Genomic DNA, 23,815 nt, shown 5'->3' with positions numbered 1-23,815 from the left:
CATATATCACTCTTTGGAGTGTACCGCCGCCATACCACTCAGATGGCAAGATGTCCCTCATCCCATAATAAGTTTTACACTTCTAGCCTATGTATACAGCTACCATATGTCCTTTATTTTAGAAAGCTGTTCTTTATATTTATTTAATTTAATTATATATTTTCTTGGTTTTGCTCTTGAATGTTCCTTTGTAGAGCAGAATTATCAACTTAAACATTTTTTTTTTATCCTTATGAATCTCTTTCAGATTTGTCCCTTTTTCAGGTTTGTCCTTCATTTTTTCCAAGAAAGTATGGTCACTGTACCTATGTAGGACAGAAATATCTCAGAGGAATTTCATATAGGGACATTTGCACTGAGAGCATGCAGTTGAAATACAGTATAAAAAACTTTTGGTACAGACAGGTTTATTTAGATTGTCCTTCACTTCCAGGTTGCAACTTGAGAAAAATTGGCTTATATCGTTCTGCTCTTACTATATGGACAGATGAACAAGAATTCAACACAAGTGAGATCTCTGAATTCATTATCCATGCTGCTTTTTGCATCACCCCAAAAGTTTACAGAATTAAAAAAAAGTCTTCCATTGATTTGATCAATGTTTGTCAATAAACAACACTGTTAAAGATTTTAAAAATACTGATATTGAATTAGCATATATAGAAACTAAAACCAGTGTTTTAAAAATACAGGCTGATTCATATAGTACTATTTTTTTTTCTTTGTAGGTTTCTCAGGTGTTTCTTAATTTGCATTATCATCCTCACTTGGGAGTGGGTGTCCCTTTGCAAGATCTAACCCACAGTTAGTAACTTGTTAGGTACAAAAAAAAAGTACTGTGATTTAGGACTAGGGTGATCATGTTAATAATTTAAGAATGTCCATTAGCTTGTCAATTTTATTTGGAGTAGAAAATACTTTTAGATATAAATTCCTCCATTTAACAGGTATTCATTTAAACATGTTTCATTGTACTTAGTTTCCATGGAAATAGTGTACAGTTAATGTTATTTATAAGGTGGAAGTAAAATAGGGTGTCTAATGGGACCCCCTGTTGCTCTGATGAGGAGACTTTGGGAGGAAGGATGAAGGCTCATGGGATTTTTAACAAAGTTTAATGGAAATCTCTTGTAACTGCATGTAAGAGATCAGCATTAACAATAAACAAATACTTCTCCACTAGAAAAATATATCACAATGTTTCCTGTCCCTTTCATATTTGATTTTCTAAATGTTAAATGTATATATAATACTAAAATATTAATAGAAAATTTGAGAAAGCTTATAGAAATCTCCATTAGTGTCTGGTTTTCACATATCTATAATTGTCTGAAGCAATTTTTATGGCATTCTCAATTACTGGTTTTCTTTTGAATTTTTTAGTCCACAACTGATACATAAAAACTATTCCATTTAAAAAGGGTTAGATTATTTCTGCCTCATCAGCCTTATATCAAATGGTTTTTCTGAATATAAGTATTTAGAAAATAAGTAGTATTTTATGACTTGTTCATATTCCCCAAATTGCTTGCCATGCTGTCCCAAATCCATACTGCCATACAGTAGTAGAGTAACTTGTTTTCTTTTTGTCATTGCAACAGAAAGGGATCTTTATGACCTTAATAGGACCTCTTCCTGAATGGAGGCTTCTTCTCATCCAGTTTGTTTCATTTTAGCATTTCTATTCTAAGAAGCAGTGTTTTAAGAAACCTAATGATTCCACCTAATAACCCTCCTGTATCTTGATATTTTCTCAGTGCTTTTGTACACCAGTTCCTCTTGCATAGACCACATATCTAGGTGCTTTGTTGATTTATGTGGTGAAGTATGGATTCTATGCAGAGTAGTTGCAGTTTTGCTCAAACTGGTTTTTTTTTGTCCTAAATGTGGCATATGTTCTGCTGTGATTCCTTGGTGACTCCCTTTCTAAATTACTTTTTACACCCAGGGACTGAATGGAGATTCCCAGTGCAGGGATACCTTTGAAAACATTACAAAAAGGTTAGTGTGTTTCTTTCCAACTTCCCTAACAAATAACTCCATAGCTTCCCCTAATCTGAAGTAATGCCATTACTTACATGCACAGTTTCTAGTTCATTCCTATTGTGGAACATTTAGAATGCTTTTAAATGAAAGAGTGCAAAAGTTTATACAAACTGGTGATCTCGTAGTACATCTGCAGCATTTAAAATAATGAAATAATTATTCCTGTCTATATTCTAGCTCTAAAATATATGTAATTCTTGTGCTCAGATTTTAATTATTGACACTTTGATTTTTTGATTTGGTAGATTGTTTTGTACTCAATGAGATCAAATTCAGATTTTTTTTTTAGTTGTGTCATGCAATATGATGTTACAGTGGTCTCATTTTGATTAGAAATAACTTTTTCTTCCTGCCCTATGGCTAAATATATGTACCTAGTTCCTGATTTGCTACTTCTGTGAAAGTGCTTATTATATGCACTCAACATTTCCCATTTGCCCAATGGTCCAAAAAGGTGCTGGCTCTTGATCTAACTGGTATTATATTTTCCATCTAATGAAAGAAATAACATTTCTGATTTAAGTCAACTCCAGTTGAACTATCAAGTTGAGTTAGGGTTGTTAAGCAAAGTGTATGAATACCTTGAAAACTGTACATCCCAAACATATAATTTGTGTCATTTCTGCAACTTCCCTGAGAGATAGCTGTGGAACCTTTGATTAGATACTTCCAAGATAGAGAAGCTACCATCTTCTGAGAAGACTCTTCCACTGCTGAAAATACTGAAAGATTTAGAAAGATTCTAGTTCCTTCAATTTTGTACAGGAACTCAATTATTTTTCATTTAGAATCAGCCTATCCTCTGTATATTAGGGTGGAGACTTTGTATTATCTGATGTGGATGGGGTCTTTTCACTGATAATAAAGAAACTTGCAGTTGGCTGTGGGCATAACAATTTCCTGAACTGGATACAAACCATTACAGGTAGTACTTGCTTAGTGACCACAATTGGAACCGGCAACCTGGTCATTAAGGGTAGCGGTTGCTAAGTGAAACCGTGACTGTACTTATGATCTTACTCCAGCTTTCCTTTGCTTTACAGACCTGCGAAGGTCGTAAAAGCAAGGATTGATCATAAAGTTACTTTTTCATCATCGTAATTGTGAATGGTTGCTAAATAAGCCAAGTCGCTAAACGAGGACTACCTGTACAAGTCAAGGACTAATTATCATAATCATCTGTCCTGTTCAGACTAAGAGATGGCCAGGCAGAATTACTAATAAATTCTTTGTTTACAACAACTATTTACAGCACCAATAGATTAGGCAGTGCAGTTCAATCAAGACCACCCAGGCAGTAGAGGACAGCCAGGCAAGGCTGCAGGATCAGATCATGGCAGAACAGCGAGGCAGAACTCAGCTAATTCTCTTAACGAGGCTGCAAGACTCGGTGATGCTAGAGCATGCGGCAAGGAGGAGGCTTGAGTTACGAGTCTCAGAACGGGCACGGAGGCTAGACTAGGCTGATCCACAAAGGCTAGGAAGACAGAACTGAAGCATCAAGATGAGGCTCGGGTCTGGAGACAAGACTGGACTTGGCTGAAGCATCAAGGCAAGGCTCGGATCTGACGACAAGACTGGGCTTTGCTGGAGCATCAAGGCAAGACTCAGATCTGACGACAAGACTGGGCTTTGCTGGAGCATCAAGGCAAAGCTTGGATCTGAAGACAAGGCTGGACTTGGCTGGAGTGTCAAGGCAAGACTTGGAGCTAGAAACAAGGCTGGACCTGACTGAAGCGTCACAACAAGGCTGGAGGCAGGACTGGACTGAACTGGAATGACAAGACGTGGAGCTGGAAGCAAGGCTGAATCGGGCTGGAACAGTGAGATGAGGCTTGGAGCTGGATGCAAAGCTGTGCTCAGCTGGAACGGGAAGAACAGACTCGACTGGAGCGACGTCTGCAGGAAGCAGGTCCATGACAGCAGATGGAGCTGGCTCTAATTCCGCATAGGCTATAGGGAAGGCTTCTGACTCTGGTAAAGACTCTTCCGCAGGTGCTGTGAGCTCGAAGGATTGGTTGTCTCCGGCAGCTTGCTCTTGGCATGCTTGCCTTTTTAAGCAATCCTTTCCGCATTGTTTCTCCTTTGCAGCCAATCGGACTGTCTTCTGATTTGCGCGCTTCTCTGCTCTTCTCTCTTGAGCATTGACTGGAGAATTCAAACTTCCCTCCGAAGTTTGTCCAATCAGTGCCTCCAATTTCTCCCACTCTGCAGAGTCACTCCTAGTATCTGTTTCTCCAATTCCTTCCTGATAAGTTTCGTTTTCCCCTTCTGGCTCAAAATAAGTTTCATTTTCAGAGTCAGGATCAGACTCAAACCTCACATCATCATTTTCTTCCATGGGGTACTATGAAACAATCTTGGGCCTATTTTGTAGGAGTCTGGAAGTCTCCCACACTAATCCCTTCTTCCCTCAAAGCCCCCCCCCCCCAAACCCCTAACAATTCAACCATACCTGACCTGGTGATGTCACAACATCACTGGATGATCTCTTGTTGCTTTTCAGAAGGTTGGAAGCTGAGTTGCAGCTTCAAATTGTTCATCCCTGTCACATATAAATAATTTATTCATTTTTGTACCTATTCTGTTTCATTTCTGTATGTTGTGTGAGCCATTGTAGTCCGTAAACCATAGTGTATGATTTAACATGTTTGGATCTGGCCATTGTAGCTAGTTCAGAAACCATTGTTAAAACAATGTCTTAGATGCTATATGAAGTAGTTCTGTACTATTGAGGTGATTATTTCTCCAGAGTATAACAGAAGCAAAAGCAGATGTCTATTAGCTACTAACCCTTCATTTTTGTCATATTCTTGCCATTTGGCTTAATCTTACTAGAAGCTAAGTTTACTAATGAATTCTAGTCTTGATATTAAAAATATGCTACATTTTTTCCCAATGTATCCCAGGACCATTCTCTCACAAATGATCTTTCTTAAGCTATAACTATCTTTGTAAAATTGTCCCATTAAGATTATCACTCTTCCATCAAGTGCTTTTGTAGTAATTTCAAAGAGCTGCTTAGATGAGCAGACAATGGAATAATCATTTGCAGCCTTTTAATAAGGGATAGTTTTTTTTCTGAAAGAATCAATTCCAGAAATATTGAATATTGGTTTTAATCAATATTAAAGAACTTTTAGAAAGCTAGTTTTAAAGGTAAGGGTTTTTTCTTAAATCCTTCTGATATTTTGTTGTGTTCCTTGGTTGTAACTTTTATCATAGTAAGGGTTTTAGGAAGGGAAATATAAATACATGCTTGAATTTCAGAAAAGAAAATGGAAGAAATAACTACTGAACGATTTTATAATATACAACCTATTGGTAATCCAATGCTCATATAAGTTTGGGGACCTGTATATAATTTTTTATTTTTACTATTTTTACTCCAGAGAAGAATTGGACATTTTTGGTGTAGTAGCAAAGCAAACAGTGGGTGTAATAATGGGGGGGGGGGGGCTTTCAGTTTCACAATTCTACATTTCTTTTCAGCCTAACATTGTTTGTACTTCTTAGAAGCATGTGTTCTGTATGACTTAATCCTGGGTATGCTTGCATAATGTTAGTTTTGTATATACCTTCCTATAATACGGCTTCCCAAATTCATACTGGATTTTCTGCACAATCAAAATTAAATCATCCTCAAATGCTCCTTATCTTGGATCATAATTCTTTTATCTATTGCATTTGTGCCAAATGGGTTACATCTTTTTCATTTTGAACAGTGTAGCCTTAATAGAAGAAACTACCTGTCTCTCTGGAACAATCTTCTCCAACTTAGTGCCTTCCAGTTGTGTTGAGACTACAGTTTCTAGAATTCCTAGTCAAAGCTGCAATTGGCTGAGTATTTTAGAAACTGAAGTCCGAACACAGATGAAGAAGGCTGCTTTAGATATTGGTTGGCTTCCTTTTGAACAAAGCTTAATTAATGATATTAAGGAATAAGACTTCTACGAAAGGAAGGAAGTATTTATGAAATTTATATGACCCCTTGAAGCTACCAAGACTAGGCAGCTTACAGAAGTTGGCTTCCTTTCTGAAATATACATGCTAGGTGCAGTAGATGCAGAGATCTGGATTCAAGGAGCGAAGTGTGATTCAGAGTGCGTTATCACTGTGCATATAGCACCTCTTGAGAATCCTGGAGCAGCTGCATTGGTGTCTGGGCTTGTGCAGCTACCTTTGCAGCTGATGTGTATTTGTGGTAAAAGACACATTTAGTGCTATGCATGCTCTGAATTACATTTTGCTCTTTGAATCTCTGCGTAGCCAAATATATAGTACTTTGGTAAGGTATTCCATGAATTTATCAACAGAACTATGCAAGTGTTCCATTATAGAACATTCAGAATGGGTCCATTTGAGGTTGGACCACAAGTGAGTTCTTGGAATAGCCTGTTTCAGGATTTGTACTTTCATCTAGTAAACAGTTCAGAAGAGTCTTCATTCCTGTTCCCCATGTGGTACTGTTAAAAGGATTTGTATGTGAAGTACTCTTTTCCCATCTTTACTTGCAGCATCAAGATGATAGAATTTATTTTTGAAGTAATAAAAGATATGATACTTAGCTTAATCAGGATTATTACTTTAGAATTACATTTTTATAGTTTGATATCCATTTAGAAATAACTTGATTTAAAGCAGTCTTTGGGATTGTATTTAATAAAAAAGATTAAAAATAGTTATGAATAAATAAAAATAAAAATTAAATTACATGCGATATAAACAAAATTGCAAAATCCATGAACCTCAGTCAGACATATACAAGTTTAACACTTTTTTCTATGTAAAAGAATGAGCTTGGTAGAAAAGTTGGCTGGCATTAAACATTATAAATATCATTTTTTTCCTTTCATTGTTAAAAATACAAAAAAATGGCATCAGTTTATAACATCATTATGAAACACTGGCTCTGTCCAGTAACTGCCAACTTTCAGCATCCTTCTACATGCACATGTTTATGTGGAAGGGAAGAAGGAGGGAAAGAATGCCAAATATATACCCTTGATTTTATAATTGTTTCAGTTAGCAGATATAGATTTATTTTAAGCCTTTTTTCTAACTTGTGGAGATTGTTTTGAATTCTGTGTTCCAGAGTATTAAGTTTCCCACATAATTTTGTGTCATCTGCCGATTTGATAAACATCTCTCCCCCTCTTCAAGCAGTTAATAAAAATGTTGCGTGGCAGGCCATAGGACTGAATCTAATGTTACCCTGTTTATTCGACTTTGCTGAGAAGCTATTAATACTCTCTGAATATAGTTTTTGAGCCAACTACATAACCAATGAATTGTCATTTCATCCAGCCACATTTAACTAGCTTGCGAATCAGTATCTCATGGGATACTGTAGTAAATGTATTATTTATTTAATTATTACATTTATATCCTCCTTTATTTTTTTTATTTTTGGCAGTTTTGCTGAATGCTTTGCTGAAGTCAAGGTACATCTACTATCATCTGTTAAGGAAGTTGTCTACTCAAAAAAATACAATTAATCAAAGATTTGCTCTTGACGAATCCATGCTTATGAAGTGCTCTAGAATCTTCCCAGGTATTGATGTCAGACTGATTAGTCTGTAGCTTCCTGAATCCTCCTTTTTCCCCCTTTGGAAATCCCTCTGACACCACAGAATGAAATTCATCTAAATCTGGAGATTTAAACTAATTCAAAATAAATACATATTTCCTGACCATTTTTCTATCAAATCTCAGGTTCCATTTTACCCCTTCATTCTGCATTTCACAACTGCTTGATGGGATACATACAATTTTGTTGGGGATAACTGAGACAAAACAGGAGTTGAGTCTGTTATTTCTGTTGAATCGAGTTCTAATGGAGATGGGAAAGAATTATTATTTTGTTATATTGAACGTAACATATGGATATATGTTATACTGAATGCAACCCGAGGATCTGCTGCATGTTCCAGCGGAGGCCCTGGCTGCCACCTGGAATAGGGAGGCAGCCAGGACCTTGGACAAGATTGCGCCCATGCGACTTCTCTTGTCCCATAGAACCCGAAACTCACCATGGTTTACGGAGGAGCTGAGGGTTCTGAAGAGGATTAAGAGACTTCTGGAGCACCGCTGGAGGAAGACGAAGACTGAACCTGACTGAACACAAGCTAGAGCTGCCATTAAGGCCTACCTTGTGGTAAGAGCGGCGAAACGTCAATATTTCTCACACTTACTGCATCCACAGAATGCTGCCCAGCGGCTCTGTTTAAGATTGTTTGATCCCTTTTGGGAAAGATGGGCCCAGTGACCGACCTGCAGGGCCGCGCAGAGGAGTTTTCCGGGCACCTGGAGAATAAAATCGTTCAAATCCATTCCAAGTTGGATTCCAAGCATGGAGATGGAGATGCCTGGGGAATGTACTTACCCGGTTATCTGGAAACAGTTTTATCCTGTTGGTCCCAAGGAGGTGGACAGGATCCTCCGGACTGTAAATACCACCACTTGTCAACTAGATCCATGCCCCTCCTGGCTGGTGAAGGCAGCTTAGGAGGTGACGTGTGGGTAGGTCCAGGCAATGGTGAATTCATCCTTGAGGAAGGGAGTGTTCCCAGCTGCCTTTAAAGAGGCTCTAGTGAGCCCCCTCCTCAAGAAACCGTCACTGGATCCCACTGTGCTGGACAGTTTTCATCCAGTCTCCCACCTCCCCTTTTTAGGGAAGGTGGTTGAGAAAGTGGTGGTGTTGCAGGTTCAGAGGATCCTGGATAAAACGGATTATCTAGACCCCTTTCGGTCAGGTTTCAGGCCCAGTTATGGAACAGAAACGGCATTGGTCGCGCTTACGATGATCTCTGGTGGGAGCAGAATGGGGGCAGTGCATCCATCCTTGCTCTTCTTGACCTCTCAGCAGCTTTCAATACCATTGACCATGGTATCCTTTTGGGTCGGCTTAGGGAGTTGGGGGTGGGTGGCACAGTTTTGCGCTGGTTCACCTCCTTCCTCCAGCACCGGTCCCAATCGATGTTGATAGGGAGTGAGAGATCTGGCCCGTGGCCCCTCCTTTGTGGGGTGCTGCAGGGCTCGGCACTCTCCCTGCTCCTTTTTAACATTACATGAAACTGCTGGGTGAGATCATCTACCATGGGATGAGGTATCATCAATATGCAGATGATACCCAATTATATATCTCCATTCTGGGTGATTTAAGTGATGCCGTGACCACCCTCTCTCGGTGCGTGGAGGCTGTAGGGGTCTGGATGGGGAACAACAGGCTTCAGCTGAACCCTAGTAAGATGGAGTGGCTGTGGGTTGGGGGCTCCTCTGTATCCAGGAATTTACCATCTTTGGTTCTGGACAGGGTTGTACTGCCCCAGACAGACCTGGTGCGTAACTTGGGGGTCCTCCTGGACTCATGACTCCTGCTCAAAGAGCAGGTGGCAGCCGTGGCCAGGAGGGCCTTTGCTCAACTTTGTGTTGTGTGCCAGTTACGCCCTTTCCTGGATCAGGAAGCCCTCCGTTCAGTCACTCATGCCCTAGTCCTCTCCCAATAGACTATTACAATGCGCTCTACATGGGGCTACCCTTGAAGAGTATCTGGAAGCTACAGCTGGTTCAGAATGCAGCTGCGCAAGCAGGCTTGGGTGCCCCAAGGATGGTGCATGTAATACCTTTGCTGCGGGAGCTTCCGGGTCCAATTCAAGGTGTTGGTTATTACCTTTAAAGCTCTACATGGCATGGGTCCAGGTTACCTGAGGGACAGTCTCATCCCCATTACATAAACCTGTCCCACTGGGTGAGGCAGAGAGGGCATGTTACAGACCCCGTCCATGACAGACTGTTGATTGGCGGGACCCAGAAAGAGAGCCTACTCTACTGTGGCCCCCGCCCTGTGGATCACTCCTCACCCAGAGGTGAGGTAGGTCCCCACTCTCTGGCCTTCTGGAAAGGGGTGAAGACCTGGCTCTGCCACCTTGCTTGGGGTGGGAGGAGGGACAATCCTGGGGGTAGTTGGCACCTTGAAGATGCCCCCATGAATTACATGAATTTAATTAAGAACTTTTTAACACCCCCATCTTGGATTTTATATTTATATTGTTATTTAAGAATACTGTTTTTATTGTATTTTAACCTGTATTTATTTTAGTTTTACGGTAAACCGCCCAAAGTCACACTCGAGTGAGATGGGCAGTGATGAAATTTGAAATATAAATACATAAATAATAAATAAGCATTGAATTCTGCATCTATAGGAAATGTGAGCCTTAGTTCTCATTAACGTAAGAGAAATCTGATTGTACCACTACATATTGCAGTTAGGGCTCAAATAACAATTACGTCGTACAGAATATTAACATATCAAACAGAAGGGTTTTAGCTTTGCCATTTCCTTGATACGCTGGTATTCTGTTCATATGACTAAGTGTTCATAGGAAAACCTTCATAATCTGAGCTCACATCAGTAATCTGAACTGATATAACCCAATCAGAAGTTTATCACCTTTGTGAAAACTAGTTTTTTAATGTATCCGCTGAGGAGCTCTTTTGTTGTATGGATGAAAAGAAATCATTTATTTAATAAAATTTATCTTTTATTTTAAAGTAATAGGTTTACTTTTTTTACAGGTATTCAGATTAAAAAAAAGTTTTTTAAACTCCTGATTTAGTCATTGCTGAAAATAAATTGCTTGTTTGTAAGATAATTAGTTAACTTAGGAATGTGTGTTTTTTTTATGTTGTGTTTGAATGAAAATTGAATGAAAATTTTGTTAAGCATGAACTGACAATGATAATTAAAGGAAAAGCCTTGTTTGAACAAAGAAGAAGAGTAGAAGTTAAAATACCTTTTCATATGCAGGTATTATATGTAGTATGTGTGGTAAAAAGATAGGGCTGAAGATGCCCCTCTCAAGCCTTTGAAAAATCACAACAGGGCATTTGATTTTCCTATGCCTTTATTTAATTTCTCACTCAGTTTGCCATAGATTTACTCACAAACCCAAATTCTAATCCAAAATCATTTTTGGGTTTATGTCTTTCAAGACAGAGTAGCATTTGTTAAAGTTATTTTGAGAGAGAGAATGCTCAAGAATATAATGCCCAGCTTTTTTTTTAAACAAAGTGGATTTCAAAAATATTCTCCTAAAGTTTGTCATTATTATTATCAATAGATTTTTATCCCACCTTTGTGTGTGTGTGTATCAATAAACTCAAGGCAGTGAACATACCTAATACACCTGTGTCCAGTTTTTCCCCGTAATAACGCTGTGAGGTGGGTTAGGCTGAGAGACAATGACAGGCCCAAAGTCACCCAGCTGGCTTGCATGCCTAAGGGAGGTCTAGAAGTCACAGTCTCCTGGTTTCTAGGCCAGCACTACAGGTAGTTCTCATTTAGTGACCAGAATTGGGACCGGCACCTTGGTCATTAAGTGAAACAGTTGCTAAATAAAACCGTGATTGTGCTTATGGACTTCAGCATTCCCTTGCTTTACAGACCTGTGAAGGTCATAAATGTGAGGATTGGTTGTGAAGTTACATTTTCATCATTGTCGTAATTGTGAATGGTTGCTAAACAAGGACTGCCTGTACACCAAACTGGCTCTCTCATAGTTGGAATTTAGATGTGTATTTAAATATTATTTAGATTTATTTTTTATTTATTATTTTTAGACATGAGAATTTAGAATCCTCAAAATCAGAATGTAGATGTCACATTTTAAGAGAAATTATGCTATATTCTCTATTAAGTATTATACAAGGTATTAAAAGAGGTAAAAATTGTAACTTTGTTTTATTCCTGTGGCTCTAAAGCTCACAAATAATAGAAACTGCTTGAAGAAATAGTAAGTACTTTGAAGATATTAGGCATTCAATGCCTTTTTTGTGTCCCGTCCCTCTATAATTATGGAATACTTTATTTCTACATACAGGCTCTACCTGTATCTATTAATAACTTGCACCTGTTGTCCATTTCAAGGGTTACAATATGGAATTAAATTTTATATTTTTAATTTGTTGGTGTCTAGTACATGCATTTTGAGGCAAGATGCTTTATAAATCATTTAAATAAATACTGTAACATGTTTTATTGTGATTTTCAAATACGGAATATAATATGCAGAATTAATAAAGAATTTCACTCTGCTTCTTTGCTTGGGTGTACAAAGGTGATAATTGGTTGTGAGAATGGAATAATCAGGATTAGATCATAGATTGTTCAGGAAGTTATATGACCCTTGGAGCAGCTGGCTTTGTTTTTCAGCCTAATTCAAAATTTCTCTTATGTTTTTGTAGTTTGAAAACATGATAAGCAAATATGCACACTGTAATCTAGCATTGAACTGAATAGTGATAATATCTATCTTTAGTTGTACAGTATGTGTAATGTCATTTTAAAGAGTTCCAATTCAAAGTTAGCTTTCCAAATATTTCCTGGTTTGATGTCCTGTTATGTTTTAAATTTGCACTAGTGTTTTCAAAGTTTGAGTTACAGGGATGTAGAATTTCAAACTTCAATAAGCAAAGAGTTCTTAAGGAATAAAGAGAAAAAGAAGTATTCGTAGAGCTATTTAGGTGGTCATTATTCAGCATCTTAATCAAAATAGACTCAGAGTTTAAATGTAAGCCTCACAAAAATGAAATACCTTTATTAATTGCTTAGATCTTGACTACAGTTATAAATAGTGTCTAGAGGCTCTAGTCCAGTGGGGTGTATTTGGACAAATTGCATGTCTATAAATAGCCCCTAGCAGGACCCAGGTTTGTTGATGCATTCTGGATAATTGAGAAAACCAAAGAATACCAAAAAGAAGTCAATATGTGCTTCTTAGATTATAGAAAGACTTTTGATTGTGTTGACTATGTCAAGCTGTGGAATATGCTTATTAGGAAAATGGGAATTCCAGATCATCTCATAATCCTCATGTGAAAGCTATACATAGGAAAAGAAGCCACAGTCTGGATGGAACATAGCAAAACACACTGGCTCCAGATCAGCAAGGAGTAAGACAAGGCTGACTCCAGTCAACCAATATGATAGATATCTGTTGAGAATGGTTGGATTGGAAGAGGATGGGGATGGTTTTAAAATTGGAGGAAGAAACATCAATAACCAGCACTGTGCTGTTGATACTACTCTTATAGCTGAAAATGCAAATAATCTAGAGGCTCTAGTAATGAAAGTCAAGGAGCACAATGAAAAAAATGGGACTAAAATTATTAAATATAAAGAAGACCAAACTAATGACAACAGGTACAATAACAGACTTAGAATTGAAAATTCAGATATTGAATTTGCAACATGTGGACAGCTTCTGCCTTTTGGATCTGTCAGTAGTGTAAGAACCAGCTATATGCCACAGACTAGCATTTGGTAGAGTAGCGATGAAGGCCTTGGAAAACATTTGGATATAACGTGTCTATCCCCACAAAGATCAAAATTCACAGTGGTTTTCCCTTTGATACTCCATGATTGGACATTGAAGAAGCAGGATAGGAAGAGTATTAACATTTTTGAACTCAGGAGAACACTCCTGAGAATACCATGGGTGGCCAAGAAACAAATAGATCATAGAATGAATCAATCCAGAATTCTCATTTGCGGCACAAATGACCAGGCTCAAATTATCTTACTTTGGATAAATTATGCGAAGAACTAGCTCTCTGGGGAAGTCTATAATGCTGGGAATGGTGAAAAGAAAAAAAAAGAGGACAACCAGCAGCAAGGTGGATGGACTCGATTGCAGAGGCAGTGGGTGCACTGTTGGAAGACCTGAAGGACCAGGTTGAGGACAGATCATCCTGGAGAAAATCTGTGTGATCTGTAAGAGTTGCACTGACTCGATGGCTCCCCCTCCCACTCATCTGAGTTCTATTTCTGTCCCTTACCAAGATGAGTTTAAATGAGAAATAATTAAATAGGATTAGGTTTAATCCTAATTTAAGGTTTAATTTGAATAAACTTTATCCATTTAAATCAATTGGAGTGTAAGTAACTAGAGCCAAGAATTGTTTAGAAAGTTGAAGTTATAAACTGCAGAGATCTGGGTTATTTAGGAATATTAGGGCATGTTGGACTTTAGTAAATTGATCTAACAGGGTTATTGAGCAAAATAAAATAATCCCAGTGAACGTTACCATGAACATTTAATTTTAAATTAATTCTTGTTTGGAGTTTGGCTTTGCTTTCACATGTTTTTAATAGGCAAAAGGGAATAATGATTAAGTTCTGTTTAAAATCTTTGTCCATTTGGAAGAAGTTGACCCCTGTTCTGATTTAGCATGATTTCTTAAAGGTATTTCCCCCATTTCCTTGCTACTCTAAATTTCCTTCCGTTCCTTATTAATTTATATTGTCATAATTTCCTAAAAAGTATTTTTGACAGTTGTCTCGTAATTGTATTTTTATTTAAAAACTTAGTATTAAATATATTGTCAACTGATTAATTCCTCTCTCTTTTGTAGGGGGACTAGAGAGCTGAAGAGGACACTTGTTTAGCAAAGTTGGTAAGCTGCTTTACTGTTTTGCAGTTCCTACACAAGTGAATTTAGAAAGTTCACTTTTTAGCTGACATCAGTTAAATAAGAAATCAAAAAATATTGTGTGAAATATTAATTCCAGAACGTAATATTCTCAGAAGAGGATCTTACAGCACCAGTATAAACTTGCATATCACACTTGAAAAGCTGGCAAGAAATGGTCTAGATACAGTAATTTTTAATTATAGGTTTTTTAATAGTTATTTTATGGCTTTTAGAATGGTTCTGAAAATAAAATGTCACAGATCTTTTGTAAATTAATTATTGGAAGAAGTGGTTTAATTCCTCAGTGTGATCTTATTTTCATTTAATACTAAGTTATTTTGCTTAATAACTACTTGAGTATATATTTGTTTAGTATTTGTCATTTGTTTTAATAGAAGATTTTAGAAATACAAATTTTCAATTTTATGGACATTGACTAGGAAATAAGTTACATCAAACTTGTTAGGACTTAGTACCAGATAAGTATGTGGCTCTTAGTTGTTGTATTGTGTAGAACAATTATGCTGCAAAATTATTAAAAGTTTTGAGATAAAAAATAGGATTATGTGCTTACATGTCTTGATCCCATGACTAGTTGTATGAATAGGACTTTAAAAAATTTTTCCCTTTCTTTCATTAAAACACATTTTTATAGGAATACTGTAAAGAACAAAGATTTCCTTTTCACTGAAACAAGCATCTGGAGGTGTGAGGATTTAGTAACCTCAACAGCTCAAGAAAGTGGAGAAGGCAGAGAATGGAGTTGCAGACTCTACAGGAGGCTCTGAAAGTGGAAATTCAGGTTCACCAGGTAAATCACTTTTTTTCTTTGTCTCACTTGCAAAACTTATTAGAAGTGGTTCTAACTTGGCTTCCTGTGGGGAATGGCAGACTGAACAGTACAGCTTTTTTAAGCAGCGTCAACAGTGCAGCATTTCTGGGTGCAGGTTGGGTCCCTGCAGCCTGAAGAATTCTCAGGGTGAGGAGAATCCAGGAAATCACCCCTTTTGTTCTCTGGACAGCATTTTCTTGCCGGGGGTGGGGGGTGTCACAGAAAGGAGTCTCTGTGATCAATCTGTGATTGAGAATGCTGGGAGGCATGGAAGTCATCAAGTTCGGGGCTGCATCGAAGCCATAAAATGGACACTAAATCTTCCCACCCCATTTCTAAAACACCAAGGGTTTTTGTTTTTTTGTTTTATTTGTAACCGAAGAGAGGCCTTTTGCAACAAAGAAAATGTGAAGCTCTTGCTGATTTTCATTATTTTTGGAATTTATTTATTTGAAAAGTTGGCCTTTTTAATATTTAAATTCTAATACTGGGATTTAAAGATTTTTGCTGTTTTGTTGCCATTTTCTTAATGTTTCGAGGATTATAAAAGATTTATCTACATTGAATCTGTGGAGTTGAATTTTGAGCTATCTGCCTCTGTTTTCCTGTGAGAACAGCTCTTGTTTACATCTTTTTTCTCCTGATAACACACTGTGAAGAGACATGGAAGAAATGAAAGCGATCTTTAAAGACATCTATCTTGACGTCACCCAAGCCCTGGATCGTCTCCTAGAGCTTGTGGAGTCTAAAGCCTACCAACAACTTGAAAAAGAAGACGGAGTGAAAACTACTTTGAGAGTAGTGCTCCTTCTTTAAAGAAGAAAATGAGGATTAACGTTTCTAAGTCAAAAAGTGAAGGGAATAAAATTGGACTGTGGAGAGTTAACTTTGATTCTGAAGAAAGAAGCGTTTCAGGTGCAAAGGGAGAAATACAATTCGCTGTTTTCCTGGAAAATCAAGACCAAGAATCAAGGCTGGCTGCTGAATTTGAGTCTTGTAAGGGGAAAGCTTTGTGTGTAATACTGAGATACGTAAATGTCTTAGTCTATTTTGAAGTTGGGTAATTGTTTAAATGTGTTTATCAGGATGGTCTCTTAAAGGTTTAGACTGATGTTTCTGTTCTGGTGATAATGATTTTACCTTGGGTAAAAGGTCATTAACTAAATGTAGATAACTTATCTTTTGTTATTTTAGTAGGTAGAGAGGAGTAAAATTTTAGTGAAGTAAGATAATATTTGAGTATTTGCTTATTAGGTGTATAATTATGCTACAAAAGGTTTTTTATTTTTTTACGAGGGAGAGTGAGTTTGTTTTAGAGGAGAATGTCATATAGAGATGGAAATGCTTTATAGAAATAATGTTTATCTTAGTTTAAATTAGAGTAAGATTGATAATGAGTTATATATATTTTTGTTGTAGAAAATCGGAAGCCACCATGTCATAGTCTTCTCTGTACGTTTACACTTTTTTAGTTTTCTTTTTTCTTGTCGTATTCTTAGTTTCATTCTTTTTAGCTTTTATGTATTTTATGTATATGTTGAAAAAATTAATAAAGCTTTGTAAAAAAGAAAAGTGGTTCTAACTTCAGGAGATCAGGCAGAGAAATACTAGTTTTTTGGTAAGTTTTTGTCTGTTTGTAAAATCAGCATTATAGTTGATATTCATCTGTTTTCATTTCTGGTGTTTGTTGTCTACAATATTTCTGGGTCTCAAAGTAGTGTTCATTGGTTTTCCATAAAATATATACTTCACATACATATGAAGCTTAAAACTGAAATTAATTAGAAGTCTTAGGATGTAAAAGAGGTAGAAAAAGCATAGAGATGAAACAAAAAATATATTTAGTTATCTATGCTCTTTTAACATTTCCTAATCTTCAACCACATTTTTTTCTCAGCCAGCTCAGTTCTTGACCTCTTTCTCAACTTTCTGAAACCATGTATGTTACTAAACTATTTCCTTTTCAGCTCATAAATTATGGTTATTGAATCTGAGTTGATCATAACCAATCCTTCCTTACAGTCCATGCAACACTAAAACAGAAAGAGTGAAATTGAATCACAAAAATTTAGGCCTGAAAACTTTCTGAAATAATTTATAAAGTTTACATTCTAACTGTGAAAGCAGCATGTATACAGATACTACAAGATACTGTAACTGACAGGCATGCCTTTTTTGTCTGGTCTTCCAACTGCAAAGCTGTAAGGACATAATCCTACGATTTTAACCATTTTTTTCTCTAAAAGGTACAGTAATTTGGCTTTGAACTGAAAGCCAATGCAGTCACTCTGGTCTGTATTATCAAGATTTAAGTGGATGAACTTTGAGGAATTTCTTTTTCAGCTTTGTTCATTTGAGTTCTTGGTGAAGTCCTAACATCAACAAAAGGGATTCCAGCTTCAGCTGGTAACCAGAGGTGAACAGAAGTTGCCCCTAGGCTAGTGCTTGAATGCCAGTGAGTAAATAGCTTGTATATTCAGCAGGTTCCTGCAAGAGGGGTAGAACTCTTTTTGTCTTGTGTAAGCTTCCAGTAAGTTAATAACTTTTGCAGGTTTATTTCCAAGTTGCCTGTCTTTTAAGAAGGCATTGGCCTTCTAACTCCAGACATTTTAGATAATACTGACTGGATTATTTCCAACTGACTTGTTTCAAACTCTTACGGTTTTCTTGATAGTGGACCTATAATGAGTAAAAGTCAGGGAGAGTACAATCCTGTTAATTCATTTTAGACTTTTCACTTTAGAAAACTGAGTTTGATATCAGTTATTTTGAGGATGAACTGGCTATACCCCAGAAGCTCATTCTACACCTGCTGCCAAAGTTCAGTGGCAAATTACACTGAAATTTGATGGCAGGATACTAGGAAACAGCCTGTTTAATAGTGGTGCTTTTTTTCCTGTGCGTGTGTATGCCTTCAAGTCAGTTGACTCCTGGTGACTTTATGGACAAGTCCATGCAGTATTCTAGGCAACATTTTTGTAAGTGGCTTGCCATTGTCTCCTTCTTAGGACCAAGAGAGGTACTAGCGCAAAGGCACACAACTGGCTTCCATGTCTAAGGCAGGACTGGAACTCAGTTTGCCCTGGTCCTAGTCCAGCACCTTACCATTAGATTAAACTGGGTCTTTTTGAAAGAGTTAGGGATAGAAGGAAGAAATTAAAATATCCCAGATAGCATATATTTGAGATTTGTGATTACAGATAAACTTTATATGAAGTTTAAAAATACCTTTAAATTAATCCACTTACATTTAAATTGGTGACAAAAGGACGTAGGTGTATGTATGTATGCATTTTACACATTTTAATATACACACACACGAGAGTGCATCATAGAATTAGTACTCTGTGACTGGTTCAGACAACTTGAGTTTGTTAGGCAATGATGGCAAAGGTGTGCTTTGTCTGCTAAGATCTTCCAGGTCTTTCTGAAATACAGGTCAGGCAATTGCCAGTGGAAGAATGTTTGTTTATCCACAAATATTTAACTTGTGGTTTGTTTGACTTTGTTCTGATCCTGACCACATTACTCTTCCACTCTCACCCTTGGCATGCCACACAATGCTGAATGCTACCTCAACTTGGTATAGCATACCTCTTGATATGTGGCTTCTGGGGATTGGGGAATTCCTTTAATGGTTGCATTTGAACCTGGATCACTGTTTCCACAAGGTGGTGCTAGGAGACTATTACTCTGTATTGTGACACTCACGATATGAAGTTGGCCTCTATTTTATCTCCCATAATATTTAAGAACATTGGTTTCTTTTTTATTGTATGGCATAGCAGCTTGGTGTTCATGCTGCTTTTTTTTTTTCTTGCTGGGAAATCCTTGTGAGGTCCAGCAGCCAGATGTGTAGACTATTTAGCCATGACAAGTCACGTTGCCCGGGCTGCACTACAAGAAGGCTAGTCTACATTGCAGAGTTGGGCTGAGAGAGAGTGACTGGCTCAAGGAGAGAGAGTGACTGGCCCAAGGTCACCCAGCTGGCTTTCATGCCTAAGGCAGGACTAGAACTCACAGACTCCTGGTTTCTAGCCCAGCACCTTAACCACTAGGCAGAACTGGCTCTCTAAGAACATTGTGAAATCTTTGAGATCGTCCAGTGATTTGGGGTGATACGTTACCATTATGCTAAATAACATCTAGCTCTGATTTTGAGTGAGTTAGTAAATTAGTAGGCTTGTATATCAATGCCTTATTTAATGGAAAGACTGAATAAGAGCCAGTGCACTGTACCCATGGAAAAGCTAGATTTGACAGTAACAGATTCATCAGATTGTACCAGCTATGTTTAGGGTGCCATTTGTGGCCCTCCCAGTACATGGCATCTGGGCAGAATAAACATCCGCAATATGCTGTATGCAGAGGTCTCTACAAAGACTTCTCAAACTTCAGTTTTTAGGCTTTTGAGTAGGAAATAACATTGCCCAGTTGGCATCCAGAAAATGCTTTAGAAACTGGATTGCCTTAAAGGAGGCATGCATATCAGAACAATTGTACGTAGGATGACAAAGAAGATTTGACGGATGCCTTCTTGAAAATGATTTTGATGGCCATTTTTCATGATTACATATGGCTTGGATTACTTTTGGAAAATTGTTGCAGCTCTTAAAATCCCAATATCTGATTATAAGTGAAATCATGACTATAAATAGGAGATGCGGCCATGCCTTTTAAAGCAGAAGTAAGCTGAAAACCATTTCATGTAAATAGAGCTGATGCAAATTTGAGTTGAGGGCAAACAATAGTTTTCAAAATGTAATGATACAAAGTTCATAAATTAAGTCAGTATCTAGTTACCACATGCATAAAGAGTACACGAGAATTGTTATACAACATACTTGTAGCCATAGTCAGCCATACATTTCAAATTTCAAGCTTCTTTTGTTGCATTTTTACTTTTGTATAATTTGTTCCAAAAAGTAGACAGATGAGATAAGTTTGTTCAGATCATTGGTAACAGGCTCTTTTCTTCCATGCAGGAGTAATTTCTTTGCCTAGTAATTAGCATGCTTAGTTCTGAGCTCAAAAGGATATGATTAAAATATTTAAGACCTTGCAAATACTTGTGTTAGTAGCTGTTGGAGGACATATGAAGTATCTTTTTCAATTTTCTAAAGTACCTGCGTCTTTCCCCAGGTTTGCACAGCTGCTTCAGAAGTTACTCCTGGCTCTTTCCACATTTATGTGCATGCACATTTACAGTACTGTGCTTTGATGGAGAAGAAAAAAGGAAGTGGTGGTGCACATGGAGAGAATGCCAGGGACAGCAGCTGAAGTAACTGTGAAGATTCTTTCGGAAGTGGCTGCTTCAACAATTCAGAAAGAGTTGCTTTGAACATTCTCCTGCACTTTCTGGAGCATCTCTTTTGAGGACTTTTACAAACTAACAATTTTTTCCTTTGATAAGTAATTGTACACTGAAGCAGCCAATACTTTGCTATCTAGGGTACTATACTTATGACATATAAATGTCTGAGTAAAGCTCTTCTCATCTAATATCCCATAGTTATCTTTTCTAGCAGAACTTTTTTAGGGCTTTCAAGGAATTACATTTTTTTGCAACCTGCTCACTTAACATTTTTTAGCAAACTTCTTTATATGTGTTTTGACAGGCTTACGACAATAGCATATAAGGAGTAACACCTTAGTTGTTAGAGATTATCCATGTTTTAATTATTTTTGTGATCAGGCAATGCAACAATAAAACACAACATGTTTATAAGCTGAGATGACTTTAACTTATTTATAGCATCTTGGAGTGGCCTCACAGATACAGAAGATCAGTGGTGTATCAGCCGCCTTGTGGTTTCTTTGAAAACTATAGCAGTCTTTCCTAGGCAGTCATTGTTATGGCAAGGGTGGGTTTGTTTAAATGTTAGGCAACTACACCTTTTGATAGCTCAAGTCAGCATGGCCGATGATGAGAAATATTGGAAATTATAGTTCAGTTGTAATTTCAAGTTTATTTTTCAGCATACTTTTAGGTGTTAAGTCAGGAAGTTTTCAAAGTTTTCTTTGGGCTTCAGTGTCAGCACTACTGTTTGACATTTTGAAAACTTGTTTGTCCTAAGTATCTTTATTCTAGATATTTTTCACTACCTATGCTCCTGCCACAAAATCTGAGAAAATATAGGGTCATGGGCATTGTTTTAATATTTTACTCTTTAAAAGCTTGCACTGGGCAATACTCCACCTTGCTTTATCTCATGAATTTTCTCCTTTTGACATTCATTCTTTGCAGGGCATCATGTGCTACCCAGTACTTTTCTAACAGCATTTGTGTGTCTTAACATTTCTCCATCCATTTTCTTATCATGAAGGTACACAAATACACAGATTAATCTACTCTAACCTCTCTAATTTTTCACCATTTATAACTTGCAAACATTCACTCTTTTTTCTGTTAAACATAACTACTTCAGTCTTTAATACATTAATTTTCAGATCCATACTTCTTGTTGCATGTTACGATATTATTACTATTATTAAGTAAGCCAGATGTTTAGACTGGATTTGGCATTTTTGTCTACCTGTCGAGTGCTTCCTAAGGACCTGGGATAGGCAGAGGTTGTTTCATAATATTAAAGGTATCGTTGCAGGATGTAAACTATTCCAAGCAAAGCTGCCTTTTGCAATTGACTGATGGTGATTTTGTCAATGCCGATGGTGTTCAAGTGGTGCTCTGGATGTTTTGGAATTGCGCCCAAGGTGCCTATTACTATTGATACTATCTTTGCTTTCTTTTGCCATAGTTATTCTATTTCTATTTGCAGGTCTTTGTATTTTGTGATTTTCTCCAGTTCTTTTCTCTTCTCTTCTGCTGCCTCCAGGTATTGCAATGTCCACTATCCAGACTTTTTTGTCTTTCTTATCACAATTGTTAAGTCTGGGATGTTGTGTGGCAGATGCCTTGTCTGTTTAAATTTAAAATGTCCACAGGACTTTAACTTCTTCATTTTCTATTACTTTGTCTATTTTGTGGTCCCACCAGTTCTTGCTTGCAGGCAAGTGGTATTTCTTGCAGATATGCACCATTGTTATTTGTCATGCTGTTGTTTGTAATCAGTCTGTGAGATCTTCTTGCAGCAGCTAACTAGTTGGTCCGCTGTTTCTTCAGCTTCTTTGCAGAGACGGCATTTGCTGTCTGTTGCTGTTTGTTGCTGTCTTCTCAGTTCTGGCTTTATATATATTTGTTCTTGAGGTTTGGTCTTGTTCAGCCAGAATTAGCCCTTCTGTTTCTTTCTTCAACTTTCCTGCTGTTAGGTGTTGCCAGGTCTAGTTGTTTTCTGCTTTGCCTGCTAGTTTTTTATGTACTAGCCATGTGATACTTTGCCTTGCCATGTTGTCTCTTTTCTGTTCTTCATTTGGTCTTTCTTATAGGCCAGTTTGGTCTCTTTGGTATTCAGTAAGCCTTCATGGTGTACTAGCTTAAGTGCATCTTCTTTACTGTCCTTCAGATATTCTTCCAATGACCCTTTTTCTTCAACTGCCTGGTATACTTGCAACATTCCATGCCCACCTATGCTCCTTGATAAATAGTTTGTCAGTGTCACTTCATGGATGAAGGGCATGATTCATTATTTTTCTGGCCTTCCTATCCAGGGCTTCTATTCAGCTTGAGTCCAGTCCACTATTTCAGCTACATGTCTAATGACTGGAATTGCCCAGGTGTTAATCACCTTGATGGTATTTCTGCCACTGCATTTGGACTTTAAGATTTTTTTCACTCTTCTGATGGTATCCACTACTAACCTTCTTGACTTCAGTGTGCTTGACGTTGTGCCTGAAGGATGCCCAGGTATTTGTAGTGATCTTCTTCATCCAGACTCTTGATGTTATTTTCACAGGCCATCTTGATTCCTTCAGTTTTCACTATTTTTCCCCTGTTGATGGTAAGGATGGCACATTTGTCCAGTCCAAACTCCAATGCACTATCTTGGCTGTATATTCAGACAGTATTCAGCAGCAATTCCAGTTCAGATGATATTTTTCCATACAGCTTCAGATCATCCATGTAAAGGAGGTGGGATAGCCTGACAGATTTTTTTGATGTTTGATAGCCATGGCTTGACTTTTTTAGTATTGTCAGAGGAATCAATGCAATGACAAACAGTAGTGGTGATAGTGGGTCTCCTTGAAAGATTCCTCTCTTGATGTTAACCTTTCCCAGTCTATCACCATTGACCACCAATTGTGGGGAGAGATGAGCGGTGATAGTAATTTGAAAAATAAATAAATAAATAAAATTGTATCTTTCTTTGTGCCATTGATCTTTGCACAAAGTTTCTGAGGTTTCTATTGACTCCTGTTATTTCTAAGCATTTGATTATCCAGTCATGTGGCAGGGAGTCGAATGCCTTCTTGTAATCAATCCAAGCTACATTCAAGTTGGTCTTCCTTCTCATACAGTTTTCCAAAATCTTGTCAATTAGGAGCTGATCTTTTGTCCCTCTG

The 23,815-nt window shown here is 37.5% G+C and overlaps 1 protein-coding gene across 4 annotated transcripts in view; it reads left to right on the top strand.

The window, feature by feature from the left end:
* The window catches only part of PHF21A (PHD finger protein 21A), a 160,989-nt gene that overhangs the window by 29,951 nt on the left and 107,223 nt on the right, over window positions 1-23,815 (top strand). For all 4 annotated transcript variants that reach the window (XM_063289666.1, XM_063289665.1, XM_063289664.1 and 1 more), the window contains exons 2-3: window positions 14,464-14,505; window positions 15,179-15,334. In XM_063289666.1, the coding sequence (XP_063145736.1) occupies window positions 15,281-15,334 (54 nt within the window). In that variant the 5' untranslated portion in view covers window positions 14,464-14,505; window positions 15,179-15,280. The remainder of the gene's footprint in view (window positions 1-14,463; window positions 14,506-15,178; window positions 15,335-23,815) is intronic.

Source organism: Candoia aspera, chromosome 1, assembly GCF_035149785.1.
Source record: "Candoia aspera isolate rCanAsp1 chromosome 1, rCanAsp1.hap2, whole genome shotgun sequence".
Classification (NCBI taxonomy): domain Eukaryota; kingdom Metazoa; phylum Chordata; class Lepidosauria; order Squamata; family Boidae; genus Candoia; species Candoia aspera.
This window is presented reverse-complemented; position numbering and strand designations above follow the sequence as displayed.